The sequence below is a fragment of the Astatotilapia calliptera genome, chromosome 11 (assembly GCF_900246225.1).
Source record: "Astatotilapia calliptera chromosome 11, fAstCal1.2, whole genome shotgun sequence".
In the NCBI taxonomy this organism is placed as follows: domain Eukaryota; kingdom Metazoa; phylum Chordata; class Actinopteri; order Cichliformes; family Cichlidae; genus Astatotilapia; species Astatotilapia calliptera.
The window spans coordinates 20,108,550-20,122,423 of record NC_039312.1 but is presented as its reverse complement, the minus strand read 5'-3'; the positions used below and the strand labels follow the sequence as shown (position 1 = coordinate 20,122,423).

Below are 13,874 nucleotides of genomic sequence, written 5' to 3'. Positions count from 1 at the left end.
AACTGTGAGCATCTGCTGTTTTCTGGGGGTTTATTCTTTTTGTTTTGTTTGCATGTCTGTGTTTGTAGATTGTTCTCGATACCGGCTTCTGGACAGTGTTCAACCATGTGTTTGTGTGGGGCTCTCTGGGCTCCTATTTCATCATCATGTTTGCTCTGCACAGTCAGACCCTCTTCAGGATCTTTCCTAATCAGTTCCACTTTGTAGGTTCGTCCCTGCTCCCATTTCTCAGCCACATGTGTACCAGCAAATCAAATACTGCAATTCTTCTTAGCCGATATCATTCTGCCAACACCGATTTGTTTTCATCCATAATTTACATACTTTTTTGTAATGAAAATCTATTTTGTGAGTCTAAAAACTAAACACAAGTAAGTTTCAGTACTGAGAATAGATTGATTTTGTATAATCTGATATCACTTCATTGCACCAAATGCATTACTGTTGGAGATAATAATAATAATCATGTGTACACAGTGAAAAGCAAGACATGTCTAAAACACATTTGTCTGTTCTCTGTCTGTTTGTAAGTGCAGGTAGTGCCCAGAGCACATTATTGCAGCCAGTCGTGTGGTTAACGATTGCACTGGCAACAGCAATATGCATAGTTCCAGTTTTGGCGTTCCGCTTCCTCAAGCTGGACCTCAAACCTCAGCTCTCAGACACGGTGAGAAAACACACAAAAACACAGCGTTTCTAACACTGATGTCTCCATCTTCTTCCTTGCAACATGCGTTACAGTCTTTCTAGAACGTCAGTTTGAACTCTGTGCAATGATTAACTGCATGTGTAAAAACATTTTATCTTTGTGTGTCTTTGTGTGGGGTGGTCGGGACTAATTGCTAACCGTCACAGTGCACTTTAATACCCTGCAAATATTGACCTAATCAGTTTCCCCTAATGTCATGACTTGCTTTCAGTAAATTCATCCAACATAAGTGTGTGGCTTTATCAGACGTTATGTCTTGAGCTTAGCCGTGCATCCAACCGAAGCCGATGTCAAGATGTTGTGAAGAAGTTCCTGCTTTGATTTGCATGTAGTTTCTCAACAGTCACTATTACAGATTTTTTTTATGATGAGGTTAATTTTGAGTTAAGTGCAAAATGTTCTGGGTTTCGATGACCTAAAACATGAGTTTAAAAGCAGCAGAAATAGTTTGATGAACTGCTGGGTAGATGCAAAGACTACAAAGACTAAAAATAAGGCAGGATGCATAAAAGTTTGAAAAAATGTGATGGTTTAGAAGTCCTAAAGCTGAAAGTTTCACTGAAACTTTCAGTTTTTATTTTGTTGTCAAATGGCGTAAATATTAGTTTGAGTTTTTGTTTTGTTTTGGGGGAATTTTTTTTGTTTTGGTTTTTATTTTTATTTTTGGATGATCTTATTTGTGCGGCTATGGTGAACTAGCCGTGTTCCTATAAACTGAAACGATGTCCCATTTCCTGTCTCATCGTTCTCCAGGTTCGTTACACTCAGCTGGTGCGGCAGAAGAGACGAAAGCCGCCAGGTCGTAACACTGGAAGCGCTTGGCGTGGTACCGGCAGTGTGTCAGAGGGCCGTCTGGGCGCCCGTGGTGGTTCAAGGAGATCCGGCTATGCCTTCGCCCATCAGGAAGGCTTTGGAGAGCTAATCACATCAGGGAAAAATATGAGGCTCTCGTCTCTGGCCCTGGCATCCTTTGCCTCCAGACATAGCTCCAGCTGGATTGACACGCTCCGCAGGAAGAAGCATACTCACACTCCCCCCAGCACCTCAGGGGAGTGCAGCCCAGCACCCAGTTTCATCTCTGTGTCGGTTCCACCACTTTCAAACTCTTCGTCTATTCTGGGCGGCTCTCAAGAAACACCGATCGAAGAGGAAACGGTTGCGGCACCAGCTCAGAACACACAGATGATCCCTGCTTCAGTCACACAAACCTTACCAGCTTTGGCACCAGATGCAGAAGCTCCTGCGTCTCAAGTTTCAGCTCAGGCCACCAGTTCTGGCGTTTTAACCCCCACAGCAGCAAAGTCCCAGGGGGGAGACTCACCTGGAGGCTGGACCCTTTCTCTGGGGACCGTGCAGGTCATTTGAGGTTTTATGATGTAGCAGTAACACAACAGTTATATAACAAATGCAACAATACACACTAGCACTTTTGTATCTGTGTGATGCAACTCTTCTAACACCAAGCTAAAACATAACCTTTCTTTCTTTGTCCAACAGGAAGCTCTGTTTGGTTGGAAGGTTATTGCATCTCGTGCCAGTTCATCCAACAGTCCGGGCCCAACCTCTATTGCCAAGGAAAACAACCAGATTAAGTGAAACGTAAACATCTGATGGATGAATTCTATATTTATTGCGTGTACCAGACACACAAACTGTACACACTGTGTGCTTTTCTGGAGAGAACACAAAGACTGTTATTTAAATAAAAAAAAACTTTACCCGCACAGTGTCTCAAAATGCATCAGTTACATCCGGATCTCTGCAGGAAGCGACATATCGTCTTATGACATGAACTTTCTCAGCCATAAATTAAGATTTACTGGTGAGATATTTGAGCGCACAGTGTGTGGTGGTTATGTTAATGAATGCTTGAGATTTACAGTACATAACTGAGGGACAGAAGCAGGTGCAGAAGCAAATGTCAAAGTAGCCTTTGAAAGATTGTTTCTGCTTATTTCACAAGCCTCACTCACAACTAAGCCACTCAGCGCCTCTCAGTAATGAGACGAATGAGCAAGCAGAATCATAACAGTTTTAACCAGTGAAGTGCAAGCTGTATTATCTGCAAAGGTTCTCAATGAGAATGGTATTTTAATTTAAAGTATTCTCCCAAAGGTCTGTTTTGTTTAGTTCTTACTTGTTATACTGTAACTCTTCCCACATTTGCTTTTTTTGCATCACATTGATGTGTTTATGTGTGATTTAAAGCTAGGCCTTTTTTTTGGTCTAACAAAGGCCAGATCATGTTAATGTGCCTCTGATGTAACGCAGACGTAAGAACAGAATGGAAAGACTTCACTTTAGGCCAGTTCTGCAGAAAAGAAAAGGTAGAAGAAAAATAAATTTAAAAAAAAAAAGTGATTTGTTAAATTCCTAATCATGATTGTTGTCATTGTGAACAGTAGTGCTTATCCGTACTGTACCATATACTCCAGTAAAGTGCTTTATATTCATTTTTGTTCATGAATTAAAGAAAGGAAGTTGTTTGTGGACAATCATGCCTTAACAAAGCCAAGATATCGCCCCCTTTTTTCTTTTATTTTTTCCACCCCTCCACTAATCCAAGTGTTGATGCACCTCAGACTTGGATAATCATTAAATAGGGTAACCAAAGGAACACTGACCTGCTCTTGGACATCTCTCTGTACTACGGTCAGCAACAGGCAGTTGAAACACAGCTCACGTGATCTGCAAAATCTGGTCTAAATGAATGTACTGTACAGTTTTAGCAGGAGGCAGGTCTCTGTGGAAGTGTGGATGTGAATGATATTGAATAAAAATCTGATTTGTCTTTCACATGAGGGAAACATGCTGCGTCTGTGCAAATGATTTACTCATCAAACGAAGTTTCAGGTGGAAATGACTCCCAGTATATATATATATATATGAAATATTAAAAGCTTCAGTCTGTATTGCCACATTTGCCATTTTCCTTTCGTGCGCCATGGTGTATGTACTAAAAACACTACAGTAAGAAAACAGGATATGTGAAAATATTTTTAAGGAACTTTCTAAGTTAAGAGATTTTTCATAAATGAATATTAATATAGCAGAGCTATATTCAGCTTTCGCTGGGTTGGGGGGGCTTATTTTGATGCTGAGGAGGATTTCCTCTGTGTAACGGCGCTGAACAAGGGGAAGAGCGCAGGGATTTCACAATAACGGGTCTCATGGACAGCAGACTGAGCCAACCAGAGAGAGCCGCCTTTAACTTTGCTGTCTGCACAGGGGGTTTTGGTGTTGCATGAGCGGTTTTCGTGGTGTAAATAGCTCGGTCTTGTTTTCACGGTGTAAAACGTTTGAGTGGGGTCAGTGTACAGTTGCTGCCGTCGGCGATGGTGTGAGGACCCGCCGCTGGAAGGAGGATCTCTGGGTAAAAATGGGGATTTTTCTCCTTTTGCTGTTCTTCGCTCCGGTCAGCGGAGTTTTTGAAGGAACATGTCCCAGAAAAGGTAACCTCTCCTCTCATATTGTCTAAATGTAATTTTTTTTCTTCATCTGTTTTCTTTGTTATTAAGAATAACAAAAACTTAGGCTAATTTAGTGACAAAGTTAAAGTTATTGTAATTTAGGATTTTTTGGAGTCTAGTTTTGGAGTTAACTGAAAATCACAGCGTTTAAAAATATTTACTTCATCGAAGTTGACTGTATTATTACAGGATAATATATAAAGTAAGCTTTTTTTCTTGCTCTTTCCGCTTTTGTTCTTTCGGGGAAAATGCGTTTTTATCCTGTTGGGAAATGTTATGACGCGTTGTGGCAGCTAATTTTACAAGCTTTTTTTTATTTTGTTGTAAACTTTACATTTTATAAATATTATAGGCACAGAGTCAGGAAAATTCATATAAAAACAAACAAACAAAAATTAATCGGCCACTTCATTAGGTACACCTGTTCAAGTATGCCGGTCTTATCAGCTGAGCGGATTTACGCGTGTAGACGTGGTCAAGACGACCTGCCGAAGTTCAAACTGAGCATCCGAATGTGAGATGATGATGTAGCTGACTTTGAATGTGGCGTGATTCTTGAAAGGTTAATTTGAGTATCTCAGAATCTGCCTGGATTTTCCCACACATCTGTCTATAGGGTAAACAGAGAATGGTTCAAATAAGAGAAGATATCAGGTGAGCGACAGTTCTCTGGGTGAACATGTCTGGTTGATGCCGGAGGTCAGAGGAGGATGACCAGACTGCTTCAGGTTGATTGGAAGGAAACAGCAACTCAAATATTCACTAGTTACAACAGAAGCATGAAGGTGTATAGGTCTCTGAATGCACAACACATTGAACGTTGAAATATATAGGCTATAGCAGCAGCACATCTGTCAGCTAAAAAGAGGAAAGCGAAGCTATAATTGACAGGGCTCATTAAAACTGGACAGAAAATATTGGCTGCTGTGATGTGTCAATTTCTGCTGCACATGTGGATGGTAGGATCAGACATAAACAGCATGAAAGCTTAGTTTTTATGTGGATCTTATTTTGACCTCTTGTTTTTAATTCAGTTTACTGAAAATGTTTTGTTTTAATTTTATTTTTTTTATTAGTTTCAATGTCAGTTTTAGTATCTTTATTGACTGTTGTCTGGAAACCATATACCAGAGACAGAGAGAGCTTTTTAAAAGTAACAAGTAACAAGTTTAAAAAAAAAAAGTCAGTCAAAGCCTCATTAGGAAACTTGTGACAACAAATTTTACAAAACTAACAAATGTTAAAAGGATATTTTCTCTCCAATTTTACTTTATTTTAGTTAGTTTTCCAAGTTTACAAAATCATTTAAGCTCATTTCAATTTCTTCAAAGTCTACTTTTATTAGTAACTATTTTTTTCACATCGAGTTTTATTTTTATTTTTAAGTTAGTTTGAATTAAGCATAACTTTCTATAGCGACTGTGTGATGCTATCATGTCAGTATGAACAGAGAAGGACTAACCCAGTACCAGCATATAACATAGTGGCTGTTGATTCTACATCAGGCCCTTATCAGCTTCAGCTTCAGTCTCCATCAGATTTATCAGATAAAGTCTTATCAGATGTTTAAAAAGACACAACGGTTAACTGGGCAAGAGCAAAAAGATTTGTTTTACTAAAGACTAAGGGGAATGAAACTATGACTTCAACCCAGTCAAGTTCAGGCAAGTCATACTAAACCAAAACATGTCAGGTTATAAGTGACTGTGTGAGGTCTGAGCAGAAAATCTGAAACATTACGGGAAATGTTAGAAATAATACAAGACTGAAAAGAAATGATGAAGATGAGAGACACGTTAAAAGAGGAAGTTGGGGTGGAGGTTATGCAATGTGTCGCTCTGTGTTGTGCCTAGTCAAATACAACCAGTACTGAAAATAATGAGAAGCTAACATTTTGTACAAAACACTGTATGAACAATCAAATCACAAACATTCCACACACACACACACACACACACACACACACACACACACACACACACACACACACACACACACACACACACGTACATCAAAAATGATTCTGGTTCTTATTAGTTCTACAGATTCTGTGTTTGTGTGTTTTTCTGCAGACCCTCCTCCAGGTGTGTTGGTCTTATCGCCGGGCTGTAAGCTGTTTCTGACCTGTGGCGGTCATGTGAGGGTGGATGGTGTAAAGATCAGTCTGAAGGGAAGCAGCTTAAACATCAACAAAAGGGATGGTTCTTCGAACGGGACACCAGCCGCTCCAAATGATATACAAAACAGTGCAGTTTCAGTCAAAAGTGATGACAGTTCTCTGAAGAATGTAAGTGAGGGCTACAGCCCTCATTTCACGGAGGCAGGAGGAAACAGAAGCCTCATATATTCAGATGCAGGGTACACAACTTCTCCTCACATCGTCCAGCCAACCAGGGCCACTCGATCGCTGAAGGACGAATCTCATTGGACCACTGGAGAAACAGATGTTGAGGATGACTATGAGGAGGATGAAGAGGATGAAGTGGGGGAAGGAGTGAACCGGGTAACAAGGGGGATAAAAGTGATGCCTGAGTGGAAGTGGAACACGATGACAGTGGGGACAGAAGACAGGGACTGGGGTGAAATTAAATTTGGGAGGAGTGGGACAACGCTAACTCTCGCCTCACTGAGAATGGAAGACTCTGGAAAATACAGTTGTCATCACAAAGGCAAAGAAAAGTTTAGCTTAAAGGTGATCGTTGCAGGTGAGTTCTCATAGTGAGGACTTTGTGATGGAGGAGGAAGGTTATATAATTCCATCCATGCTTTCATTTTCAAATAAAAAGCCTATAGGTGGAAGGCAAATGGCTTTAAAATCCATCTTTTAAATCCAGCTCAGAACTTGTATATCATTGGGTCAGGATTGATGTTGTACACACGACTCACTGATAGACAATCAGTAAACAAACCAGCGGGTGAACTGTGACTTTAAATGTTTTTGGGCAAATTTCAAATTTTAAATAGTGACACCAAAAATATTTTGCAGTTTAGCAGTTTTAGGGTCTTTACCTTGCGATGTAAAGCTTGCCTTGAGGCAACTGTTGCCGTGATTTGGTGCTATATAAATAAAATTGATTTGAACTGAACTGCTAATGCACAGCTCTCCTGAAGCCCCATCACAGCATACCAGTCAGGCTGAGGTCGGGACTTTGACTGGGCCATTGTAACACATCCATTCTTTTCTTTTTCAGATATGTTATAGCTTTGCTGCTGTGCTTGCTCGTCGTCCTGTTGCTTGAGCCAGTATGGGTCAACATTTGGCTGTAAAACAGAAGGCCTCACATTTGCCTCTAGAATACTTTTTTTTTTACATAGAAGTATTCACGGTTGACTCAATATCTGTAAGGCACCCAGGTCCTGTGGCTAAATAACAAGCCCAGATCATCACTCCACTGTTGTGCCAGACTGTTGCTGATATGCATCACCAAACGTGGTGTTGTGACTATCGTCTGTCCAAAGTTCATTGTTCCCAAATTCTTCTGGTTTGTTTACATGCCACTTTGCAAATCTAAGTCATGCTGCCATGATCTTTTTAAGAGAGTAGAGGCTTTCTCCTGGCAGCCATTAAAACAACACATAGTTCAGTCTTTTTCTAATCGTGCTGTCATGAAGGCCAACAATATAACAAACTACCTGAGGGCTGTAGAGCCTGAGAGGACCCTATTTAGATAATTGATTTTTAAAAATGGATGGGTGAACAGTGTGTTTACATGTCTTCTTTATCTCTTAGATTCTCCTGAGCCTCCCAGTCTGTTCTGCTACAAAAAGTCGCCCAGTAGTAAAATCCGCTGTGAAGGAATGCCTCAGAAAGCCGCCATAAAGCAGCCTAGTTGTTACCTCTTGCTGAGTAAAAAGTACGTTCATTGCACTTGAAGTCCCCCATGAGTGCTTTGTGTTGTGTTTTAAAAGGATCATCAAGTAATATTTTGCTCCTGTATTTACATACATACAGGAAAACTGATGTGTGCAAGCCATGGATAAAAAAATGTGCATACTGTGGTTGTTCTCGATCAATATTGGTGTATGTTGCAAAACTTCTGTAATCTTGTGCAGTCAAAATGCTAACATTGCTGTTACATAAATAAATACTATTTCCAGTAAACTACTTGAGATCAAAAATGAAAAAGAAAAAAGTGTGAAAGTTGTAAATGGGCCTAATGTAGTAGAAATGTTGTTGTAGGCCACTTTCTCTTTTCCTTTATGTCCATCTTTGTGTGACTGACTGTTCTTTTCCTTTCCTTCTCTCAGTCCAAGAGAGAAATTCAAGCGAGTGTCATGCTCATACTCATCTCGGCTCTCTCGCTGTTGGTGTGCTCTGGACCACATTGAGGATGATCGGAGAACCCCTCACCTGGTCTACATGTGTGTGACAAGCATCACAGGCAATGTCACCAGCCCCCTTAAGTACTTTACACCATTAAAAATTTGTAAGTGCTCAAGTCAAAGTACATGTGTCCATGACAGGACTGAGTATTGGCCTTCTGAAGTGCTTTAAAGTTGTGCTCACTGTGTTTGTTCCCACTCCTCAGTAAAACCAGACCCTCCGTCAAATGTGTCAGTCCGACAGGAGAAAGGAAAGAAGAACAGGCTGACGGTCTCCTGGAATTTACCGACATCCTGGAAGGTGCAAGATAACTTCTATAAATTGATCTATGAAGTTAAATACAACCCTGTCAAACCGTCAATTGGCAACGAACAGGTCAGTGCTGAGACACCTGTTGTCAAACTACTAAGTGTGTATTTTTTTTTTTTCAATGTTCATTACGCTGGCATGAAACAGAAAACGCAGTTTTGTTTCAGAGATTTTTGTCTTATATGTATGTATTCAGGTACTGCCAGTTAATGGCCAGCGGCAAGCAACCATCACTGATATAATGCCTGGTGTTGAGTACCTGATACAAGTCAGAGCTAAAGAGGAATTTGATGGACAATGGAGTGAATGGAGTCCATCCACCTATGCTAAGAGCTGGACAGGTAAATTTACACAAACCCAAGAAAAAAAAATCAGAAAAATGATCCATCCTAGACACAGAGTCATGACGAGGTAGTATTTCTGTTTCTGTGTCATATGATTAGACTTTCTCATGAAAAACTTTGCTTAAACATCCTCTCATGTACATTTATACAGCCTCCAATTTTTCTTCCTCTATGAATGACTTGAATATGTGCAGATTGGCTCAGCATTCAGGATACCAGTTGATGAAGTGGTTGAAAAAGTTTATGAGTAACAGTGTCCTGTTGCACCTTCCCAGATTAAATACTTCAAATTCCCTTTAAAGTCGAAGTTTAGACATGAAAGTGAAACCACTTTGTGGTCTATGTTTTGTTTTGTTCTGTTTTTATCGGTTAATCTTGCCCGTCTGTAAGTTAAGATGCCTTCTGATTGATTTTCACAATTGCTCTACAGACATGAAAGAGGAATACTAGCTAATTTTCCAAGAAGAAAACAAATAAGCATATTTTCATTTTTAGGAAAGTCTTCTGGTTTATATTAAACACATTAGTAATGATTTAAAGACTTATTATTGTACCTTTGGATAAATTGTAATGCTCCTAATTGCAAAACATTTAATTGTGAAATGTATCTGACTAATATTTCATATTCAAGTAAATTACAGACAAATTCGTCATCTTTTAAACTAGTCATATTATTCCACATACAAGACCTTTACATGTTCGTCCCTGATCCCTCAGAGAAGCCTCAGCCTCCGTCAATCGTGTCAGCGACGTTGGAGGAAAGACAGGATATGACGACGATGATGACGGTGTGCTGGAGTTTACCGACAAACTTCGAGGAGCCACACAATTTTAGACTCATCTGTGAGATCAAATACGGGGAAACAAACCTCTCCTTTCACAGCGAAAACGTAAGTAGACAAGGTTTTACTTAGTTGTGAAAAGTTGAACACTCTGTTGTGTCAGTAAATGGAGACGTTTGCCTGTATATGTCCATCTTGGTACAGCAGTTTGAAGGAGAGGGCTCCTACACCATCGTAGTGACTCCTACACCTGACGTTGACTTCCTGATACAGCTGAGGTATAAGGCAGAACATGATGGTCAGTGGAGTGAGTGGAGTAGACCTTATCCTGTGAGCCCCCCAACGGGTAAATAAATACGCACACACACCTCTAAAAAATAAAATAAATAAGTATATTTAAGTTTATCAGTAAGTATTCTATATGCTCAATTAAAGCACAGTACAGGAGTGTAAGTTTTCACAGAAGTAGCTGAGTGGACTTTATTTGTGCTGAATGAAATTAAACTTTAAATCCTGTGACAGATGTTTAAGGGGCGCTTCTGTCAGTCTGCCCCAGGGCAGCTGTGGCTACACCACCAGTGTGTGAATGCGAGAGTGAATGAATAGTGAATGAATAGCTTTTCAAGCGCTTTGGGTGCCTTGAAAAGCGCTATATAAATCCAATCCATTATTATTATTATTAAGAAGTTTCTCAGTGGCTTAGGGGTTCAAGATATTGACCGTGTACCATTAGTGCACTTCCCCTCGTTGTGGTGAAAAAACCCTTTCTTTTTAAACATCAGTCCAACTCTCTGTTCTCTTTAATGGTCACTTCTTTCAGCCTGTTTTTAAAATAAGGAAGAAACAGCCCTCCAAAAAAAGAGAGAGAGAAAGAGAGAAACAAGATTCTGCTGGATTAGGCACTATCATGTTGGATTATTTATAGTCTTTTTTATTTTGAAAGCAAGTGTTAGGCCATATTGACTTTTAATTGGTAAAGAATTTGTCTGCTAAATTACCCAAAACTTCTTACAACCAAAGAAGCAAGTCTTGCTGCTTGGCAACTCTGAACTAACATAGCTATAAACACCTGAAAAGTTTGCAGAATTCAGTTTAGAATAATTTTCCCCCAGGAGTTATTCCTCCCTGCTGTAACATCTCCTTGTCTGCTTATTGGGACCACTTAAACTATGTCTTATTGCAGTCTGACATAGTTCTTTAGGAAATGGACAATTTCAGTCTTTTTTAAAATTGCCTTATACAACTTTGCCTTGTTATCTCAGGTTTATCATTTATTATTATCCTACTAATATGTTTTTAAAATATATTATTTACCCCGTAGGTTCAGGTTCAGGTTCAGGTGATCAATATCCAGATGATGGTGAGTTGGCATGCAAACTGTGAAATATTACAGTTACTTATGCGTGTGTGTGTGTGTGTGTGTGTGTGTGTGTGTGTGTGTGTGTGTGTGTGTGTGTGTGTGTGTGTGTGTGTGTGTGTGTGTGTGTGTGTGTGTGTGTGCGCGCGTGTGTGTGCGAGAGAGCCAAAAGACGAGAGGGAACTCTTAAATGTTGTTAGTGCTGAAAATCCCCTCTGCCCCCTGGGTTTTAACAGGAAACCATGTCATCATAACAACTCAGGCTTGCAACAAAAACAGGCCTCAGGAGTTATGGTTCCTCACACCTACACGCAAACACAGACGTTCAGTTGCACTCAGATGTATTTAGATGGATGCTGTCTTGCTCAGTTAAGATTTATCACAGTCTACCCTTCTTTTTTACCACAGATTCCACAAAACCTCCACCAAAACCTAAAGAGTGGCCACATCATTTGCTGTGGATATTTGGTTTATTCGCTATCTTGTCTGTCATTTTGGCCATCTACACTTTCGGGTACTGACATTGGCACTTTCAATGCATCTCTTCAAAAAAGGGCAGATTTATGACATAACATTAGTCATTTCTAAGATGTGATGTACGGTCAGCTCCTTCATTTTCATATTTCTTTTTCTTTTTTTAAATTGTCATTCAGGCACAAGGACAGATTTATCTCTAAACTGCACAGTCTTTATTTCACCACCCTCTGTGATGACTCATCTCAACCTTCGCCCTCTGTCCCGGTTGCCCCAGAAGGAGTAGCTTTGGTGACCTTTGTCCCTACAAAGAGCAACAAAGAGCACCCACCAAGTGATGAAAACGAAAGTGAAGAAAATGAGGAACAAAAGCCTTTGAGAGAGATGACAGACGCCAGGCACTTCAACAACACAAGTTATTTCTTCCTCCAGAGGGAATGAGAGCTGTGCAGAAAGAAGAATTATAGGCAGAAAATGTGGCAACTTATACTGTTGGACTGTTTTCCAGTTCCGTGCCAGTTTTATAGATGGCACGATGTTCTCCACTGAACTTTAAGAAGCAAAGTCAGAAGCAGCTTTCTGACTTTGCTTCTATCTGTCTTTATCTATCTAACTTTATCTCATACCTAAAATACCTCTTAAACACTTTTTTTGTGTGACTGGTCCAAAGAGTTGCCCTTTACCTTCTCTATCCTACATCATCCATCCAACCAAGAGGCAGGCTACACCTTGCACAGGTGGTCATTGTGTCTCAGAGCTAACACAGAGAGACAGACAACCATTGACACCTACGGCCAATTTAGAATCACCACCTAGCCTGCCATGCATGTCAGAGAACACACACACAGCATGGTGGTCTGATGGTTAGCACCATCACCTCGTATCAAGAAGGTCCCAGGTTTGAAGCTATGTAGAGTTTACTGTCCTGCATCAGAGCAACTAAAATATGTGTTATGCAGGTCAAATAATTTACAATTTTTGAGCAACCTGACCTGTCTGAATTTTGTATATATTGCTAAAGGTTATCAAATATATCACATTGTTTCCTTTCAGGGTGTTCATAATGTATGCAGGGTTTGCAGAAGTAGTGGTTGAGGTCTTGTAAATACTTCATCTGTTTGCCTGGGATTTTAGACTGGGACAGTCATAGTCCCCAACATGCTTTTGATTTTTGTAGTTATTGCACAGTGAAAAAACAACAACTTATTTTGTATAGTTTTTCAGTGACATGGTGGACTTTAAATGGTTCACCTGCTGTTATAAGAATGCAAGGGAACCTTTCAAATAAACAAATGTGAGCTACTTTTGAATAAGCTGTATGTTTCTAGACCAGCATAGATAGATAGATTTTTAAACATGTTAAAATAGTACAAAAACAACAATAAAACATAAGAATAAATAACATTAGTAGCACTTTTTAATTAATAGCAAGTCTAAATGGCATACTAAGGGGGAGTAATGATGTATAAATGATAAATCAGGCACTTGCTAATACCTTACTAATAGTGTGACATTTATATAAAGTGAGGAGGAGGAGGACATGTGTGGATTCGTTTTTGTTTTTTATCCTGTTCAACCACAAATCCTTATTTACATTTTACCACATATATTTGGTTCTGTAACCCCAGTAACATGCCAAGAGATATAAATATTTACATATATATATGTAATATGTAGGCAATGCCAACATATACAGTGCTTAACAAATGTGTAAACAGTTGATGAAAACGGTTGCCTGTCAGAAGATGTTGTGAAGGCGTAATTGTGAGAATGAGATGGCCAAGGAGCAGTGGGGCAGTTTTGGTGACTTCATATCCAAATGATGGGTATATAATATGTCAAGCATATCGATCTGTCAAGAATGATACTAACTCGTTTTGAGCCGGAGAAAAAAATAGTCGTCACAAGATAGAAGATGTAATCGGTTTTCCAGGGGGTTCCAAATAAAAAGTGTCACTGACATTTAAAAAAAAGTATTTTTCAAGAGAAATCTGGCCAAGAAGGCAACAGAAATTGCAAGGTATACATACATAGTGTCACTGTTCTGTAACGTGGCCAAAAAGGGCTGGATGGATTGTAATAAAGATGGTTTCAAAGCAGGATAT

The 13,874-nt window shown here is 39.7% G+C and overlaps 2 protein-coding genes across 7 annotated transcripts in view; both read left to right on the top strand.

The window, feature by feature from the left end:
• atp8b2 (ATPase phospholipid transporting 8B2) overlaps positions 1 to 3,516 on the top strand; it is a 48,697-nt gene extending 45,181 nt beyond the window's left edge. For all 4 annotated transcript variants that reach the window (XM_026184012.1, XM_026184013.1, XM_026184015.1 and 1 more), the window contains 4 exons: positions 69 to 207; positions 537 to 667; positions 1,463 to 2,065; positions 2,207 to 3,516. In XM_026184012.1, coding sequence (XP_026039797.1) covers positions 69 to 207; positions 537 to 667; positions 1,463 to 2,065; positions 2,207 to 2,305 — 972 coding nt within the window. In that variant the 3' untranslated portion in view covers positions 2,306 to 3,516. The remainder of the gene's footprint in view (positions 1 to 68; positions 208 to 536; positions 668 to 1,462; positions 2,066 to 2,206) is intronic.
• A 280-nt stretch (positions 3,517 to 3,796) lies between these two features.
• il6r (interleukin 6 receptor) lies at positions 3,797 to 13,868 on the top strand. Of its 3 annotated transcripts, none has more exons than XM_026184044.1 (11): positions 3,797 to 4,161; positions 6,252 to 6,884; positions 7,910 to 8,033; positions 8,428 to 8,606; positions 8,709 to 8,878; positions 9,009 to 9,153; positions 9,874 to 10,046; positions 10,146 to 10,284; positions 11,260 to 11,298; positions 11,704 to 11,809; positions 11,949 to 13,868. In XM_026184044.1, the coding sequence occupies exons 1-11, from the start codon at positions 3,954 to 3,956 to the stop codon at positions 12,208 to 12,210; spliced, it is 2,178 nt and encodes a 725-aa protein (XP_026039829.1). In that variant the 5' UTR covers positions 3,797 to 3,953; the 3' UTR covers positions 12,211 to 13,868. The 3 variants fall into 3 exon arrangements, with proteins under 3 accessions (XP_026039829.1, XP_026039828.1, XP_026039830.1); XM_026184043.1 differs by having other exon boundaries at positions 3,798 to 4,161; positions 10,143 to 10,284; XM_026184045.1 differs by lacking the exon at positions 11,260 to 11,298 and having other exon boundaries at positions 3,798 to 4,161; positions 10,143 to 10,284.
• The last annotated feature ends 6 nt before the right edge of the window (positions 13,869 to 13,874 follow it).